The 20380-nt window shown below is 37.9% G+C and overlaps 1 protein-coding gene across 9 annotated transcripts in view; it reads right to left on the reverse strand.

Moving 5' to 3' along the window:
- LOC100643404 (calcium/calmodulin-dependent 3',5'-cyclic nucleotide phosphodiesterase 1) overlaps positions 1 to 20380 on the reverse strand; it is a 217247-nt gene that overhangs the window by 100540 nt on the left and 96327 nt on the right. For 2 of the 9 annotated variants that reach the window (XM_020863472.2, XM_048406834.1), the window contains exon 1: positions 1114 to 5110. The exons of 5 other annotated variants lie outside the window; for them this stretch is intronic. In XM_020863472.2, the coding sequence (XP_020719131.1) occupies positions 1114 to 1297 (184 nt within the window). In that variant the 5' untranslated portion in view covers positions 1298 to 5110. Of the gene's footprint in view, positions 1 to 1113; positions 5111 to 20380 lie in introns of those variants that run through there. 2 more of the 9 variants (XM_012309283.3, XM_012309280.3) reach the window with 2 other exon arrangements.

Consider the following 20380-nt stretch of genomic DNA (forward strand, 5'->3'; position numbering starts at 1 on the left):
ACAAAAGATATCACTCTTTTGAGCCAGAAAATTAAACGTATCTTGCAATATCATTGGCTCTGGAGCATCAAAGTTGACAGAATATGAGAATGAAAAGCTAAATATTACACAAAACCGAGTAAATAATAATTTATCCGATAAAAACAGGATCGAACGAAATCTGCGAATTTTCGTACTCTCTGAAGTTCTATTTAATATGTATAATATTGAAGTGCACATAATAACGTTCGATTAACAGCGAGTTTCTTTGCCGATGATAATAAACCGGCCGTATTCGTTACTCGATTCAACGAGAAATCCACGTACAAACACGGTTCGCGAAATTCAAAGGTGTTCGCGCTCCTCTGCTTAGCCACTCGCGCGTTTCTCAATTAATTAAGCTTACCCGGTATTTTTCCCTTTTTTCCTCCGACCATGGTTACCCGTTTTGAACCTCGAGCCTGTGTACGGGTATTTCGCTTAATTAGGGCAAAAGACGAGACACGGCACGATTACGTATAAGCAAGAACACACGATTTACGAGGTCGTTGAAATCACGAAGTTGACGTTGCACCAGTCACCGAGCGTGCTGGGTACCGGAGAAGAATAATTACACTCGTACAAGCGAAACTCTCGGACGAGACGCTCTTGCGTGTACTTTCCGAGTAATAAACTTTTGATTATTTTTGCAAATGAGCCTGTACAGCGACAGAGGAATGTCGATGATAGCACGGAATACAGCAATAAAGAAAAACAGACGTTCTCGTTGACCCACAACTGTCGTCCAAGTTTACGCGGATTTGCGCCCCGAGGAAACTCGCCGTAACATCCAGACGCTATCGAATAAAAAAAAAAATCCTGGATGATTTGTAGCTCGTTCGATCGAATCACTAAAAATACGAGAAGACTTGCCGTAATCATATCGCCGATAAAAAATAAGAAACGAAAAGAAGATTCTGATGGAAGAGTTGGTTCCATCGGGGTCGTATAACATAACGACGATAATAGCTTGTACGCGCCGCGCCATCAAGAACGAAAGATAAGCAAAGCCTTTTCCCTCTTTCGTTCTCCACCTGCCCTTGCTCTATCTGGCTGGACGATAGAAGTCAAGTCTTATCGTGGTTCGGTACTTACCGATCACGTAGCTATACCCGTCCAAGGTGAGAACACATTTGCGTGTGTTGGAAGAGCTTGGAATTCCTGGCACTATTCTGCGAGAAATTCGCTTACCAGGGCTGCAAGGAGTACTGCCGGTACTTGCAGCACCTGGGTCCGAGTGGCACTTCTGCACGGGATCTTTGCTTTGTCTAGACATCATCGTCCTCTTCGGAGCCACTTGTACTGCGCTTCTCTAGCAGAAGCCGGAAGAAAGAAAACCTACTTCCGCACCATGCCCGCGCCACCAGTCTACTTAGCCACGCGACGATCTCCAACAGACTTTTACTATCGTTGCCAAGTTTTTATCACGACAGCCTGACAACGTGAATTCGATACTCGTCATTGCCGTTGACTGACACCCCCGTTACATCCGGTTCCACTTGCACACCGTTCACTCGACAAAGTACAAAGTAGCTCGTCCGTGACACACGATTTTTCCCTTGCTCGCCAACGTTCCAACGAAACTTCGATTTTACCCTTTTCCCCTCTGTTTACCTTTGCGCCCCAACTTCTTTCGGTTCTTTAACGAACCAATACCGCTGGCGCTCGAAGCTTCGAAAAGCTCCCACGGATTACTTCCAGGCCATGAAACACGTCGTGCCGGTAGATATACTCGTTTCACGAAATCCTCCACTCGTCGCTCGCCGTCTGAAAACGCTAGAACACGAGCTACGTAGCTGTAATTGCGGTTAATCGTCGAAACTCGCGTGAACCAGCCTAGTTTTAATCGACTATCTTTTTCTTCTTGTCGTTTAAAGTTTGAAAACTTGGGATTGAGGGGATTATTTGATCTTTCAGTATATAAGATCTCGTGGATTTCGATCGTAACACGAACGTCACGTTTACGTTGGAAGATTCTGTGCAAGAAAATAGAGAAGGTTCCCCTTTGTAGAGCAATTGTTTGATAATGGCTTTCCTCTTGCTCTCGAGCGTTCCCAGTGTATGCCCGAGTAATTTGTTCAACGTCCCTGAAGAGACTCGAGAAGACTCCTTCAGGCACACTGTTGCGTGCCAGCTTCTATTCCAGTTCGGATTACCACGTTTCACGTGTCATTTTCTTTGGTATTTCTCACATACTTTCGAACGTTTGATTTGATTTCCTCTATAACGCCGATTTCCCGTCCCTTCAAAACCATTTGATAGCTTCAATTATTGATTGTATATTCTTATCTTGCTTTATTTTTGCTATTTTATCGCACGATTTTTCTTTTTTTTTTTTATTTTAGTTAGTTTTTACTCAAAAGATTGTTTACTTCTATTAAAAAGTTTAAACCACAGTGTATTTCCAACGGGATGTTGAGAGGAGTTTCGCCCGTTTAACTGATATCGTGGCCATTAAACTATTCCGAGGTTTGATCAACTTCAATGACAATCGCTGCATCCGGTGCTTCCCAGCGAACTTGTTTATCTTCTGGAATTGCTTTCGGCCGCGCTGATTTCCAACGAAGGATTACGAGCATCCTTCTCTTTCCTCCGTGGTAACTTTCTTAACGCGTCTCGCGTCCCGTTCACTATCCCTTTACGTCGAGATTCTTCGAATTACACCGAAACAAGTAGTCCAATTGTCCGCTGAACAATCGTCGTAATTCGTTCTTTCCTCATTTGCTAACTACGTCGTCTCGTAATCCGATTAATTTCACGTTGGTGGAACGCCTGCGAATGCACGGTATCTTCTAATTCCGATACCACGTAAATTTCTTTCTAAGACAACGACTAATAAACGTTAGTTATAGGATTCTTCGTTTCATCACTTTTCGATAGAATTTCTTTACGTCCTCTTTCGATCAATTCCTGTCAATTTCTTTTGAACCACCGATGATTTCGGTCTCGAGGAAGTTTCTACTAGTTTCCAAAGTTGTCGATCTTGAATTTATCGACCTGTGGATTCTAAAACATTTCGAACGCGCCAGCAACGTGTTACGTTATCTTTACAAGGGCCATCGATGTCGGTTTTCATCATTTTTCTAGTAAATCTTCGGGTTCTTGTGGAACATAAATATACCAGTAGCTCTATCGACCAGACAAACAGACCAACTTTCCTTCTTATTCTCTTTTTCCTTCTTTTTCACACCTTCGTGAACGTTCCGAGCTGCACGCGGCTCGATAAGGTTTCCGCCAGCACAAAAATTTATGCCGCGAACGCTGACCCCAGTGTCGATTACAAGCTAACGATCCCCGCGAGCAAACGACCTAAGAGAATCCTCGTCGTCGGTCGACTCGTTCGTTCCACCGATCAGTAATCTTTCCTGTCACGTACGCGTCCGAAATTTCTGGCAAATACGCGCAGCTTCTAGGAATCAGTTATGCATCGAACGATCTCTCGATCTTTCTTCGATCAAAGGGACGTACGTGAAAGTTGGCTACTTCGAATACCGCATAGATGAAAGATAAATTCGACGAATCGACGAGAATTCCAAGTTTAATACATTATTGGCATTAATTTTATTTATATCCTTATGGATGCACAATTATAAGCAAATTAGCATTCAACCTTAATCGGCGCTATTAAATATACACGTTCACATCCGCTCGTTAACCTTAAGTAGGTAAGGCATTAATCTTCTACCAGCTTCTTTTGATAAACGTACTCGATTCCCCGGTACAGAGACTCTTCGAGCTGATTGATCACCTCCAAACGACCGACAGCGTATTAACACGTGTCCATCGCGAGGATTCTTCCGAGTGAACCTAACGTGCGGTCGTGTATGCGGTTCTCGCCCCTTTCTCTTTGCCGTACTCGTCTTTGAAGTCTGAGCGGTCGGATCGATTCGATGGATCTCGCCACTGAGAAGTGCACGCACGGGAAATTTCGCGAGAGACCGCGTGAACCACTCGAATTTGCTCGTGCAAGTTGGAGATGTTATCACGAATGGAAAGTCGACAAAGTTTCTCCGGGGTAATTTAGCCTGGAAATGGTAGGGGGAGGGGGAACACGGGCCGATAGTTCAATTACCTTTGCACCTTCTTCGCGGAGTTTTTACGATGGCCGTTACGTGCATGCACGGACACGGAAAATCGTGATGGCGAGGGGTGAAGGTATTCTGCGATCGATTCACGTTACCATAACGTTAAATTCAGTTTACCCGCTCGTGCACCGGCGCGCCGGCACTCTCGCGAAGCCGGCACGCGCACGGCGCGCACCTTTTCATACAACGATCGATCACTTCGCATTCGCTGATTATCGGGATCCAGAGACGATCATTCGTCGATAGTTTCACGCGTCTACACGACTACGCTCGCACAGGTGTCATTTAACCAGATGCGCCCGTCGCACGCACCTGCTCCAGCCTGGAAACTCTAGCCGCGAGGATTACGCAAGTTTGGTCGCTTCCTCGATAATATTTATTTATACTTTATCCAAGATTATCCGCGTCGTTGCCGCTTCGATCGAGCATTTCCTCTTCCTGTGGCTGCGTCACTCTTTATTAATAACTCGTCCAGGATTATCCTTTTCGCTATTCGACAGTTCGCACGGAAATCCGTTCGCAATTTCGCAAACAGCAGACTCAACGTGACTGACTTCTCTACGTTTCTACATCACGTTACTCGTCGTCCTGGCAATCCGTCAAACGATCCATCCTGTCAAAATCCAACCACCGGTAAACAAACTTTATCCTCGATTCCTCTTCGTTGATCGTGTCAGTTGGACGAGATCCCGAACAATCCACCGGATGATCAAATCACATTTGGAAAATTCTACATTGCCATCGAAGTGGCGATGATTGGGGATCGACGATAGGGAACTTTGAGCGGAAGAGGTGCGCAACGCGCGAGTGGAAGAACCGCGTGCTTGGTCAGACGTCACGCGGCAGACTCGTGCGACAAGAGGGACGCGCCGGCTGAATCCACGAATGACGCCACGAGGGAAAGATCGACGCGGAGCGAGCAAGGGAGCGAGCGGGACGGAGCGAATGATACACGCGCGAACGCCAACACGCGAACGCGATCTACGCGAAAACGGAGACACACGTGCGACCAGAGCCGCGGTACCGCTACAACTGAACCATTCCAAACCTCCACCTCTCGTCGAGTTTCCTCCTCTCGCTCTTCACGCCGCTCCAAACCCTCCTGTCGACCCGCTACGTCGCCCTCTCACTACTCTCTCTCTCTCTCTCTCTCTTCCCTCTCTTCTCTTCTCTTTCCATCTTATTGCACGTCGATCATTCTTCTCCCTCCCTTTCACCGTTCCCAGATTTCTCTCTTTTTCTATCGTTACTCTCATTTCTGTCATCCTTGTCGTTCTTCTGTTTGCTGGTTCGTTCGTCCGTTCGTTCATTCTGTCATCGGTCCCGCTCGTATCTTCGTTCGCTTTTTCTCTTCGCTCCGCGAAATCGACGAGTTTCCCTACCCTCGTGAGTACCATTCACCCTCAGGTAAACATCGAAGACAGTTTCTTTGGGAGGAAAGTCGTAGGGATCACCGATTACCCTACGGCGAATACGATTTCGATAGGGGATGTTTGGTCGAAGCGAGGGAGATTGTTTTGGGCACACTGATTAAGTTAGAAGCACTGTCGTAAGTGAATTTACAAATACCGATGCGGCCGATTGTCGGTTTAGCGAAGGGAGAAAACTCGATGACATGGAACGATTATTTCGTTTTAGGATTAAACGGTAATATTGTGATGATTGATCGTGAACCGGGTGTGTGGCGTATACGTTGAGAAACAGACGGTAGATTTCGATATTTTGGTGAAAGATCTTGCGTAGAAAATTACATTATTACATATCTGTATATATTATATATTATGTTTATAACAATCATGTATTATATATTTATACGTTATCAGATGTTTCAGTTTCTTCGATCAAATTTTGTCAAGAAGTTCCATAGAATTATGAATTTAAGAAGATGTTGCATAAACATAGATCGTTTGAAGTTTTACTGGAATTATTTTTGACAAAAATTGAAAATACAAAGAGAATAATTTCTGGGCCTGCGAATAAGTAACTTTCTAAAAGCGATATATTAAACAAGTACCAATATACATGACGAACTGAGACGAAGCTAAGTTAAAATGAACTTCGTATTAGCAACAACGATTACATTTATAGTAGATTTATTCTTGTCTTACAATATTCTTTTCATATTTCGTATTTCCTAATGAACATCGCAAACATCCTATACTTATGCAACATGTTTTTTTATTCGTGTCTATAGAAAATTCCATCAACATTTGGCTGGTAAAGTTGTGACACGTTGTATATTAAGCATATATCATCATATATTATACCTTTTTACGCACGACGAAGTTACTGAACATAAGAAGGGAAAAGAAAATTCAGCTCTGTCCTTACACGTTTTCGTTTATGCGATATTCGATCGTTCGATCTTCTCGCGTTCGTCTTTCTTAGCATCGTCTCTAGATATCTATCCCTCGTTTGACCCTTTCACCTTTACTGCTCCCATCTTACGCCGACAGGTAACCCGCCACTATCGCCGTAACCTTTTAGAAATTTCGCTCACTCGGAACGCCATAAAACGAGTCTGGGAATTTTCAACGGGAAATAGAGCAATGAATAAGGACGCGCAAGAAGAGAGTTAATCGCTTGTGCGCTCGGCGAGTGGAAATAAAAATGATTAATTTCTAAAGCGACGCAGACGAGAAACACGCAACCGCATGAATAATTAGAAAAGTTCATTCCCATTTCAGTCATCCAATTATTTGTTTGCGCTCCACGATCCTACCGAGATTCTTTTTTTCTCATCTACTCGTTTCCTTTTTTCCTCTCATTATCGTAGTTTTCCCTTCAACGCGTCACTTCCGCCATCGTGATTTCTCTTTGCTCCTCGACGTCTATGACACTCACTAAGCCTCGTAACACCCTTCCACATCCTCTTTTTCTATCGCGAATTATTCCCATCTCTTCGGGCTGAAAACTAAACTTTATTTCCAAACGCGTAATGGGAAATGTTTAGCATTTAATTGTGTTCTTTGTCTTCTCCTCTCTCCCTTCCTTAACATTATGCCCCGTTCCATTTGTAAACGTCTGTCACGTTCGAGTTAATTGAAATTAACAGTCGTTCGGTCTCCCCTGTAAAACTGCGTCATTGATCGAGTAAATTTCCCAAATGTAATTTAAATTTGGCAGTGAATCTGATCGCAGCTATCGACTTTCTCGACACCTCCAACGTTTCGCGCCGATGTACTTCCATAGTTTCGCTACCGTATTGCGATAAAATGTTTCGCGTTGGTCGCCATAGTTATCCGCCCACTAACCGCGCTCTAACATCTCCTTCCACCCGATCCTCTTGGTTTATGTAAATTTAGCGCGATTAACTCTATTTCGTCAGTGTCCTTAACTTCCCTTCTAGGTCTAATGCAAACAGAACGACCGGATAACGAACAATTCGGTACATATTTCGAAGGATAGCAACTCAACGAGAAACAGAAATTGAATTCTCCCGCATGACACGAGGTCTCTCGAGGACCATAATTTTCTAACATTTTATCATTAGTGTTATTTGCATACATAACACGGGTGAGTTTCTTTTCAATGTATTATTAGTACTATTGTTAAATTTCTATAAACTCATCAATTTTGAGAAAAATTATAGCGTTTTCTATGTTTGATGAAAACATTTTTCACGCTAATAACATTATTGCAAATTGCAGAGAGAGAGAGAGAGAGAGAGAGAGAGAGACAGGATTCGATAAAAGGTTCGAGTTAGCAGCGAGAACTTTTTCCACGGGTAATGTCCTTAATTCGATTCCTATGTCACATTTATAGATTCCCCCGTTAATGTACTCTAATATACACGGCAGAAGAACTTAATCTTTTATCTACCGTCACGTGACAGCGCTCTTGCTTCTATCGCTATCTACAGAACAACCCTTTAAAGGCAGAATGTATTTTACACTCCACATGTCGCGTTCCTTCGCTTATACCGATAGATAAATTTACGCTTGGAAGGATTTAATTTAGGTCAGACATAAATCGACCTAGGTCGCGTAATTACCAATACAGAGGCTTCAGATATTCTCTGTCGGCCGCCTAAAATCCTCGATTCGAGTACCTCGGTTAGACGCCTTTCGTAAATCCCCTTCATATTACGACTTCAAGTAGGGAACATTTCAAATTCAAACGCAGTACGCAGCTACATCTGTTTTACACGGTAGCGTTACGCTCGCGGAAACCTCAGCCCACAGAGGGAAGTATATAGAGTCTCACCGCGTCCAACGAACCGTTCCAACTCCCCTTCGACACTAGCTCCAACCTCGAGTGGCAAACCCTTGCTTCGTCATGCCTCACCAACGACGCTATCGTGGATATCCCTCATGCTTCCCCCATATACCCTCTATGCTATATCTCATACTGTGGCCCATCTTCATCTTTGCACGATCTAGAGTATACGCCTTAGGACGAGTGTGAGCGAGATGACTTCAAATATCCATAAAGCTTATTCCAGAGGGATAGTAAATTAGTCAGCAAATACTCTGCTTCCAACCGTGAGACAGAGATATGCTTCCAGTAGTTTCGGTCGAGTAATGGCTGATTCGGTCGCGAAGGTATTTATGCGACTAGAAATAGGAAGCACTGTGAAGAACACCGGGAAGATGCGTAAGAGGGGAAGCAATTTTCCGCGTGAAAAATTCGTTGAACGGTGTAGCGACGTTGATATATCGTCGTAGGACGTACTGGGAATATAAGTAACGTCGAACCGGGGATGTTTCGTCATTTTTATCGCGCTACGTCCTGAATATGCATGATATGCATGAGCGTCGTCCAATTCCGATTGTTTCCATTACGAAACGTTTGTTAGTGACTCAGTAAAACTGAATGGCTTGGGAAAATATTACGTTGCAATTAATGTTGATTTGAAGAATAATATTTTATCAAGCTTACTGTACCATTACGTACCTATATTCTGTTCTGCTAGAAGAGGATTTTTGCTTCGAATACAATGCATTCCTAATACTGACATATCACATTTGTGTTTATATTCGTTTTTATTGGCACATATTTTGTACTTTATTGTATTATAAGAAATTGTGGATTGTGAAGATTGTAAATTTATATAAATAGCGTTGAAGTGTATAATATGATAAGCAGATTATAAATTATTTTTCTAGAATGGCAAAACTATTTGATTTTTGCAGTATATGATTTAATATTTCTGAAAATTAAAAGAAATTGCGTCAGTCATAATCTAGCCAAGTTCTGCAGAAAATTTCTTATTCAAATAGATGCGAGGATTATTTTACATTCATCGCATGCGTCTCTGACATTCTATTCGTCTCTACATATAATACTTCTTCCACAGGAATAAAATCGCACACGCATGGTTTTAATTCATAACTACTTCTTATCTCGCTTCATGAATAATTTCCTTCGTTAGACATTGAACATCAAGGACGGGAAAGAATTAACCTGTTAAAAGGATCCTTGTAAATTCATATATGGTTTAATATACATAATTTATAGCTTCCTACCAGTTTAATGTACCTTCCTGTCTTAATTTCTTCCAATCAATAAAAGTTTATAGTTTTCCTGCCTCTAAAAAAATATTAAGTAATATAATATTTTCTTTAATTCATCTCTTATTTTCTTCCATTATACTATAATAACTTCTGATATCAATGTTTGTACATTTCTACCTTACCTTCCTTACTGCCATACTCATATATTTGATTTTTAAAGCAAATTTTCGTTTCATGCTTAATTCCGTCGGGTTCACAACTTCTCATTTCTGCAGTCTTACACGAGAATGGAACAAATGCATCTCATACTATTCTTCAAACACTATGCATACTTACTTCGTTTCAATTTTCTTTGAAATAAACCTCGGGTAGCTGCAGTAGCTTTAGGCTACATTTGCTTATTATACAGTCATATTAAGTTTCATAAGAAAATGCATCGTGTTAATGTTTTATTGTTCGTTGTATTAGTATCGATCGTAGTTAAGTTGCATCGAACTTTTCCATTATTTAAAAAATGTGACCTCATACTTTGCATTAACAATTTAATTTTACGACTCCTTTCCATCTATTTCTTAACTGATCCCTCTGCAGAGAATGTTAGTCCTTAGAGCTTATGAAGTCATCAGTAAGTACGTTTGACATTTAACTACGATTGGTCTTGAAGCGAAATATTCTCAGGGCGATGACAAATAAACCATCACTAGCATGTTCTTTTATTTATAGCTTTACCATACGCTGGATAAATGCCGTTGCAAGCTCGTACCTCTACCTTTTTTGAACTCGTACAGCGACACACACGATTTCATTCTTTGATATTTCCCCACTTCGATTATTGGCATAAAATAATCAAAAAGCCATCGTCCTTTTATATATTATCGAAGTATGACGTCTGTAGTTATTCTGTAGAATTAGTTTCTATTGAACACCATCATATTTTATTTCATGTAATGCAAGAATCGACAAAATTTGTCTATCTATCTAATACATTGGTATAACCAACAGTTTCAATGGAAAAGTTTTTTATCATTTGTTATCACTAAACAGAAAATGTTTATGGAAATTTATATTTTCATAAACATAACTAAAGAAGTGAAACATAAGCAAAAATTCATCCTGATTACCGAATATCGTAATGAATGTTCTATTCTGTATATTTTCATATTCAGTGTACATTTTGTATATTTTTGCACTTTTACGTATTAATTATGATTACTTCCCCTTTTAGAGAGTTTCCATTTTTACACGGGCATCTAGATTAACACATGAAAAAAGGAGATTTCAATATCATGAATTTATTATAATGCCAATAACGAATTTCAGAGTGACTGAATGATGTGAATAAGAAGTTATCGAGCTTGGAAATCTCCACTGGTCGGATAGCCGCGTACAAGCTCGGAAAAATGAGTTTCTCGAAGCTTTGTGAAAGAGCTTTAAGCCGCGGAAGGTTTTCTCTTCACGATAATAGTATCAATGTCTCGTTTTTTCTTCAAGGAAATTCCACGATTGAATCTTACCTCTATCGAAGCTTTAAGTAAAAATTATTTTCAATATCAAATGAATAGGTCAGTTCTTAATTATACTTAACGATTACCAAGCTTTGTAATACGAAATGCTTTTATGTAGTATTTGTAACATTATCGTTTGAAGAAAATGAAGAGATGGGTCAAATTATCGTGGAATAATAATTGATGACGTTAATTGCAAATAGCAAGTAACCTAAAATATATTTGTGTTTCATTACAATATTCGTTAAATCAATGGTTTACGCAGCTACAATTCTACTAATGCAATAACCAAGATTAAAATTAAAAATGAAATAACTTTACCGTGATCCTCCACTTGTTTTAGGTCGTTGCATTCATTTTTCTCAAAATTATATTTTTCATATAAAACATTCAAACATGACAGAATATAATATCAGTTAAGGATTTCGCTAGCGTTGTATTATTTGCTGTTTCATAATTGAAAATTTATGTACGTTAATATTAATTAAACGAAGTAATGCATTAATTAAATCTCGTATCACGTTTCAGTTTGCATGGACAATGTTACTATGAAAGTTGCAAACTGTTGAAGTATATTTTCCTTAAAACTCCAATTAATTATACATTTTAAATAGCGGTAGATTTGAAGATACTTGATAACTTACTGTTAACGATCAAATTTATATTTATATTTTACAAATATAATAATTTTAACCTAAAGTAAATAAAGTTGGAAACAAATCTAAAAGTATACATATTGGGTTGGCAACTAAGTGATTGCGGATTTTGTCATTAGGTGGTATTGACAAAATCCGCAATCACTTAGTTGCCAACCCAATAATAACTATAATATATTTAGCGTAAATATACATTTTGCAGAGATCGTAAAAGTTGTTCAATATATTAATAATTCTCAATATTCAGTAGGATCATTTTTTAAATTCACATTTAAAATTACTAATCATACCTTGTATTTATGTTTTACTATGTTTGGGGTTAGGTTGTAACTTGCATATAAATATTCACGCTGTTTCAATCCTGTGAATATCATCATGACAGTCGTATCTCGTTATAGTGCTAATGAAATGAAAATATTCTAAACAGTTCGTACAATATATACATAACAATCCTGTACGGTAAATCTTCGAATATTATTAAATAATATAATCCACTGTGGATTTAACGCCCTATCATTTTCTACGACGCGAAATCCGGAGGAATCCGAAGTTCAATGATGTCACGTCCGACTATAGCCGAGGGGCCCCGAACTTAGAAAAGCGCGCCAATAATCTCACTGTTACACGAGTCCTCAGGCAAGCCAGTCACGTCGTTCACCTACGTTAAACTTGACAGTGAATCATATTTACGAAAGTTTTTATTCGAGAGGTGTGAAAATACGTCTTATTCTGAATAAGTTACCAACTAATGTGCAATGTAGTACGAGTTACGTCGCTCCAAGCCGTAGTACTCCACGTTCCATATTCCTTCCATATCCACGATCACCAGTTCGCCATTTTGTCCGGTATTAAACAATATTTTATCTTATTTTCTTACAAATTTATTTATAGTTAGTTACCTGATGAATACGATACCATTAATGATGTTATATTTATATATATATATTAGCTAAAATTTAATGTGTTTGAGTAAGCTTATATAAAATTGCATGTTATCGAAAAAGAATTGAAATCCTTTGTGTATACTGTGTATATACTGTTTGTTTCTTTCGCTGCTTTCTTACGCTCGACCTTGTTACTATTTTTAAAAGAGTATCACATTTGAAGCATCTACATTGGTCGATTGAAAAAATAAACAATGTAACTTGTATGTTTATGTCGCGTGTGTACGTCGAAGTGAATAAAAAATGTATCACCGTGACAATAACACATTCAGGTTATTAGACTACAACTAGACACAAAAATTTGAAGATTAAGAACTCGCTTCCGATTGTGTTCATTGTGTTGTGTACATATATCATTCCGCGTCTTATAAGTGGGATTAGTATACAGAGTACTACAACGAATAGCAACTCGGACAGAAAATATTTATTGGAAAGAATGCTTATGTCAAAACAATTACTGATCTGTTCATGAATATATATATATGAATATATATATATATATATATATATATATATATATATATATATATATAATTAATATATATTATATATATTATACATTAATTTTTTAGCTATGTAGTTTAGATATATTGTAGTTATAAATCATATAGAATTTCTATAAATATGTGTTATTTGATAGATAAACGAGAGAAATTACACAAACTTATTTATATTTTTCTTACGATATTTTCTTCTGTTAACTTCCTATTACTTTAAAGTCATTTGAATCCTTTCTTTAATGAAATACAAAGAAATACATATATAACCATACCATTTAGAAAAGAGAAACCTTTTAAAATCTTTTTACGCCATCGTATTCCATAAATAATAATAAAGAATTGTTCCGCTAGCAAAAGTTTAGATAGCAGAGCAATCTAAAAGCTGCTCACTTCGAAAGAAATAAAATCTAAGTATATATATGGCTGTAACAGAAACGAATAATGTCTAAATCATAAATGAAAGAAACGTTCTTTGTATCATGGACAAATGAAGCGCTATTGGTGTGTTATTGCCCCATGAGGATAAGAAACGAGCCCTCGTTTCCTTAATTGTCCGATGGTCGGTCGAGGGTTTCGGCGATGAAGTTCCCAGATCCTTACTAACGAAACTGGGAACGCGTGAAAAGGTACTCCGAGTGGAAATATCGACCGGAATTATCTTCGGAGTTCGGTTTAACGGGTGCGGAAAACTACGCTTCCCGCAGGATAGAATAATTTAAAAGCATGGTCGAATATTTGCGCGTGAGTTTCCTTCTGACGAATAGATCGTAAAATAAACTACGCGTAAGCCGTTGAGCTTACGAAAGTTGTCTTAAGGGTCTGGAAATAATATCGTTTGCCCAACATACAAAAGATATAATAAATATTGATTTGATCAGAATTAGATTAGATTATTTTAATTCGTAAGTTTTCTTAATTAATCCTCTACCATAGCTATTTGGGGATATTTTGTCCATTTGTGTCTCTATCGATACAAAACGATAGATTTCCAGATTTTATTAATCAATATATATAAAATATATTCTTTCCTTATTTATATTAGAAATTACGAGTTTCCTATTACATTTTATTATTTTAGCAAGCAGCAAAATGATTAAACTTCATGATAGGAAAATTGAAAAATGGTCTAAGAATTCCACTAGTTGTATGATCAATTATAATATTTTGCACGTACAATTTTTGTTAAAAATTCAACTTCTTTTTCTATTGTCAATACAATTTCAAATCCGATTATCAAGTTCTCCTTGAACGTTATTCCCGTTGCCACTCGCGAAATCCTAAATCATTTTAAACGCGTCTCTACAAACCTGACAAGCGTGACATAACCACGTTGAGTTTTCTCGATTTTTCCATATGCTAATCGCCGTATGCAATCGTGTGATCGTACAGATTGCATGGAATTGCGCTTCGTAAAAATAAGGTTAGCCTTTTAGACGGGGAATCCTCGAGGTTGGAAACGCCAAACGATCGTAACCTGAGGCACCGCGATATCCACGTAATGACGACGTCAATGTTTTTATGCTGTCAGTAAAAGACACGATCCTAGATAATGCATCGTTCCTCCATTTATCATAGGTCGCGCTTAATGGAAAGTACTGCGGCCACTATGTACCTATCAATTAATACCTGTATACTCGTTAAACAAGCGGAAGTGAAACGTAGCGATGTAGATTAAACGTGCCATTATACGGAACCTCCTTGTCTACGCCTATTTTCTTTGTTCGAGGAGGATTAAAAATCGAATCTTTGGTAATGTACAGTAAATCGGATATAATCTTTTTTATTTTGGTCGTAAGAAGGGCGAAGGGAGGAAAGGAATAATTAAATGCAGAAATGACGAATAAAATAAAGGGCGATAGTATCAGTAATTTACGATAATTAAACGAGCAGCCAGCTTAGTGAAGAATGAAACAACTGTTTGTTTTTTCATTCTAATTATTAAGTTAAGAAAAATACGAGATATAGGTAAAAGAAATCAAGATAAAGACTAGCTTGGATGTTTGAAATTGAAATTTTAGTCGCGCAGTATTTTATTACGTAACTTTAAAATTTCGCGTCATCTTCCTAAAATTTCGCATCACAGCATTTACACATCTACGCTAGATTAGAATGTTCTGAAGTCCGTGCAAAAAATAGTACAAAATCTACATAGCATACAAGTACGATTCTTTCAAATATACACATTGTTCCATTTATCTTAAATTCGTTTACATCTTGTTTTTTTTTTTTTTTTTTTTATTTATCAATGTAGAAGATTTTGTCAGGACAGAGTTAGTTGGTTGAAAATAACAAATATTACGATGCCTGATCTTTTTCTCGAAGCCCATTTTTTCCAGTTTTCTTCGAGCTGAGTGTCATTTCTTTAAGTAGAACTACATTTATCTTTATTCGTCGAACGATGCGTTTCTTGCACAAGAAAAATATCAGCTAAGCATAGTTCGTTTTCTATTTTATATCTCTTCATCCTTTCTATTTTATGTCCACGATCTTTCATTACATAACATCTCGACAATTCGATGCCTCGAATCTGTTGCTTTGCCATTATTCTTGCTGCACTCAAAATCTACACGGCTTATCCAGCGAAACAAGAGACACTAATATTCTTTAAAAGCCGTCTTACAATATTGTCTGCACGGAAAGCACTTTCACGTTTGATGCATAGGCCATAAACGGAACGACTGTTGTGCTTTCAACCTATCAACCCTGAGGAACGCGGACTTGCAAGCCAAGAACGATCCAAATGGCCAACTCTGAGTAATATCGAATAATGACGGGTTGGAGAAAAAAAATCGTGAAATGCGAATAACATCCAGAGAATTTAATATAAAATCCAACACCTCGCTTCGAAACGAGAGAAGTACGCAGCAAAGAACCACAGAAATGTGGATGAATATTTTTTCGCGCTTATTTCGAAGAATTTTCCTAGAGTAGGAAATTCTATTCTCCAAAAAAAGGGATGCCAATGATCGATCGATCGATGATCAAAACGCTAAAAACTATCTAAGTCTACGCTCTTTTATTATTTTCTTTTTCTCTTGATCCATAGAACATAAGGGTATTGTGTAGAAAATGAATATTTTTCGTTCATAAAATCTACGATATTCCTTTCCATAATTACAATGTACATTCAATAGAATTCAGTAACGTAATTCGATTAGAAAGTAACGTTATATTAATGCAATTTCTTCCTTAAGGGGTTAACTTGTTAAATAGATTATTCATCGATCAGAAACTCCTTGTTTGGTAAAATGTTAAAGGTTAACGAAGGTAAATACAATAATGTGTTTTCAGTACATATATAGCGGTGTATTCAAAGGAAAAGAACAAAAATATGTGGAAAAGGTAATTGGTCTTTTTCAATTAACAAATTGAATCTGTAGAGTTACGGTTTTATCGATTACATTTTGTTGATATTGTAATTAGCAAATCTATCGATATTTTTAATAATGTACGAATATGTTAGACTAGGAAAGATGTTCTAAGTGTAATTAATTCTCTAAGCGGGAATTCAAAGATAAATTTACGAGCATGTGGCGCCATTGATATTAAAATTTCCCGCGTCACCACTTTATCCATTGCTGAGCGTGCTAAAATACGTGGAACAGTTTCAACGAATGTTCTTAGGAATTGTAAAGACTTTTGTGAATTCTTTTTATCCGTAAAAAAAAGCAATGTCAAAAAGTCGTGCAGAGACTGAGAGTATTACCTCGTTAAATATTCGTGTTTGGATATGGTGCTCGGCTTGATTCAAACAATTTCATCGATGTGCTGGTTTCTGGCTTAATTTCAAGTCACTTACGCAATTCAAACGAAGATCACTAGTCTTCTCTCGTCGTTACTTCTATTTAATTGGAGCGATCGTGTTGCAACAATGGTTGTACGTCCAGTAGGATGATTTACTGGGTTTTATTACAGAAAATATTTGCAATGTCATTTCCTCGTTACTTGGTCGATGTATGTTCTTGAAATTATTTCCTCTACAAATAGATACTGCAACGCCAAGCAGGAAATATATATTTTGTATGATTATTTTTTATTCTCATATGAAATGCTGTCTTCGACGAAAATAATTTATTAGTATCAAGTTCTCTTAATCCTGAATTTTCTTTCTACAAAGATTGTGAAAATTTTTCCCTACTCGATGTTCAAATTGAATACGTCAATTACATTTGTATCTTACTATTTATTATACCAATTGTCTTTACAATAGAGTAATGGTAATTTTAAAAATAATGCAATCAAGCATAAAAAGATATAACAAAATCATCTTGTCGATTTTGTTTGTTTTTGAATTTTATTCAAACGATCTGACGTCGTACTTTTGTCTCTTTTAGTCCTATTGTCTATCCTAATTGTTCTATTCATCGTGACGGTACCGAAAATAAAATAAAATAAATTGTCCAATTTCGTTGGAATCGACGCATATTTTGCTCGATAAAAGCAGGTTTGCGTATCAATGCGCATGCGACGAACTCGCGCGTTCTACGCGCCATTTATCTACCCGATATCGGATTTAAGATATGCAAAATAAAATGAACGCGAGTAGATTAACGAGACACGTTTTATATCTCGTGTATTGATCCACACATCAGGTAGAAAGAAAAGTGTAATATTTTTCTAAATATCGTTCGCCCTGTGTCTTCGAAGTGGATGTTGTAAGGTCGACGTCGACCTGGCTAATCTACTGTACTGTCAAGACTTCACGTGAGTCAACATGCAAATCTGCGGAGTTCCGAGTGCACCGTCCAAAGTAGAATAAGCATACGTGTTTATGTCGGCTCGTTGCTCGCATGTTAAGTACGGGTATCCGCTTGAAGGCTTGAACATTTTCGAAATAGCTCCAGGTACCGTGTTTATGCATTTATGCTAAACGTATATATGTATATATATACATATATATTGAATACCAAAGAAAGGAAAACAAACGTGAAAAATAAATCATACAATTATGGTATACATATTTATGTAACATTAAAACAATGTGGTAAAATGTATATTAATTTATCGAAATGAGGCGTATATAGATGTACATATTAACAATATTGAACAACAATAATACGAATGTTAATGCTACCAATAAATGTGTAATAATAATTTAATAATATTGTGTAATGATTTATGTTATATAAATTAATATGCAGGCACTATTTGTACCGTAAGTGTTGAGCAACCATATGCCTATAGCTGGTGTACAATTGTTACGACGTAAGAGGATACAAAAAATAAAAGAATAAAAATGGTAAGAGGTATACACAAATTGGCCTCATCTATCGTGGAGCATGAAATAAATCTCGTAAGTGATTTACGAGTGCAGCAATTAAATACGAGTGGTTATTGTTTGCAATGCAAACAACGCGAAACAATTATCAACGGGACGATTACGATTTTCCTTTTTTTTTTCTTTTCATTTTATTTCGATCAGTTTTTATCTGAATGGTATCGTTTCGATCAACGATGTCAATTTATTTCTCTTACTCGAAATATTGGACATTCTCGATAACGTTTGCTTCATAAATATAATCGAATAAAGTTACACAGGATTTCCTGCACTTTATTAATTCTATTGAACGCTTGAAATACGTGTATTTATGTAAATCACGTGGAAATGATGCACTTACTGCAGCCCTACGTGTATAGCGGGTATATTACTTGTGTATATATGTACGTCCGTGAAAGCGATTACGATTATGTGTTCGCCAATGTACACTAATTTTCGTTCAGTCAACATAAATATTAAATGTAACTGTGGGAGAGAGATCTCGATTGATTTCCCTTTTGAGTAATGTTCGATTAACTCGTGACATCGATAAGACGGAGATATCAAGGCGATCGTGGGAGAAATTAATTTGTCGAGACTACGACATTTGAATAATTCCGTAGAAAATATTGGAATATGCCGTACACCCTTAATTTGTCGAGACTCTGACGTCTGAATAATTCTGTTAAAATGTTGCTTGAAAATATCCTGAGAAATAGGATTTATCAGTTGATTTATCGAGCAGATATGTATATTCCTCTTTCCTAAGGGTTATTGCAACCGAAATACGTACTGCTTACGCTAAAATCGTGCAAGTTAAGCTTTAAAATTTAGGAAGCTTCTGCGACTTTGTTCCCTTCGCTAGATCGTAAGAACGTTAAGCGATTATGGTTAAAGCTCGGCTTGTTACGGTTTTACGCGCTTTAAGTATTCTCATGCCAGTCGTTGCCATAAAACAGAGCCGAAAACCTCTGACCGTGCAGATTTGCTGCAGTGAAAACGTATCCCCAGCTTAATACCCGAAATGGTAGCCGCCTACGCCGACATAACTCCCATAAATTCACGGATTTGATTCTTTCAATTTCGTCGGGCAAGTATAATTAGGTACAGTATAATTAACCGGTTTCACTCTTTTTAACTTCGATTTATCAACTATGTGTAAACCTAACAGCTTGCTTTTCATTTTCGATCGTCCTATTAAAATTCTTCTGTTCGATCATGAAACGACATTAAACTTAGGAAATTAACAAAGATACGCTTTCCACTCGTTGTGATACGTAGAACTTATCATCGATTGTACAATACATATTCGTGTCATTTCCTCTAACTTGCTATATATATTTTTAAAAAACGATAAAAGCGTAGGAAGAAAAAAATTGTTTGCGCTCTCTCATCGTCGAAATTCAGTTAGACCAACCAGAAACAGCCAATCGGTGTTATTGACCAACGACAGGATACCGTCGATAGAAATTTTATTGCGTACATCGGATAAACCAGACAGAGCGGTGACGAGCGATTGTCGCATTGGAAGGCAAGCGCGGTGGTGCATTGATTCGTTCAAGTTACGACACCCTCGTCGGCGTCGTGTATGCGTCGTATACTGCTGGATCATAACGTTGTAAACGCGACGAGCTGAGTCGTCCTGCACAAAAAGGATCATAATCTATAACCGAGCAAAGCTTTATGAGAATCCATAAATATTAAACGTCAAGCAGCGTCTGCGTTTCATTCGTATCTCGACTCGCGATTACTTCCATTAACGAGAACAGCAGGAATTGGCGCGCCTACGATGATACAGCTTTCGTTCAACGATAACGCGTTACATTCATACCTAACGCGTTATTGTGTATCGGCATCGTTGCCACTGCAAGCCATCATACCACGTACAGCCCCGATAGAGTTGGTCGGTTTGTTTCACGCGAATTCCTTGCGTTCTTCATCGCGTTCACGAAACAGAAG

Source organism: Bombus terrestris, chromosome 6 (genome assembly GCF_910591885.1).
Source record: "Bombus terrestris chromosome 6, iyBomTerr1.2, whole genome shotgun sequence".
NCBI lineage: Eukaryota > Metazoa > Arthropoda > Insecta > Hymenoptera > Apidae > Bombus > Bombus terrestris.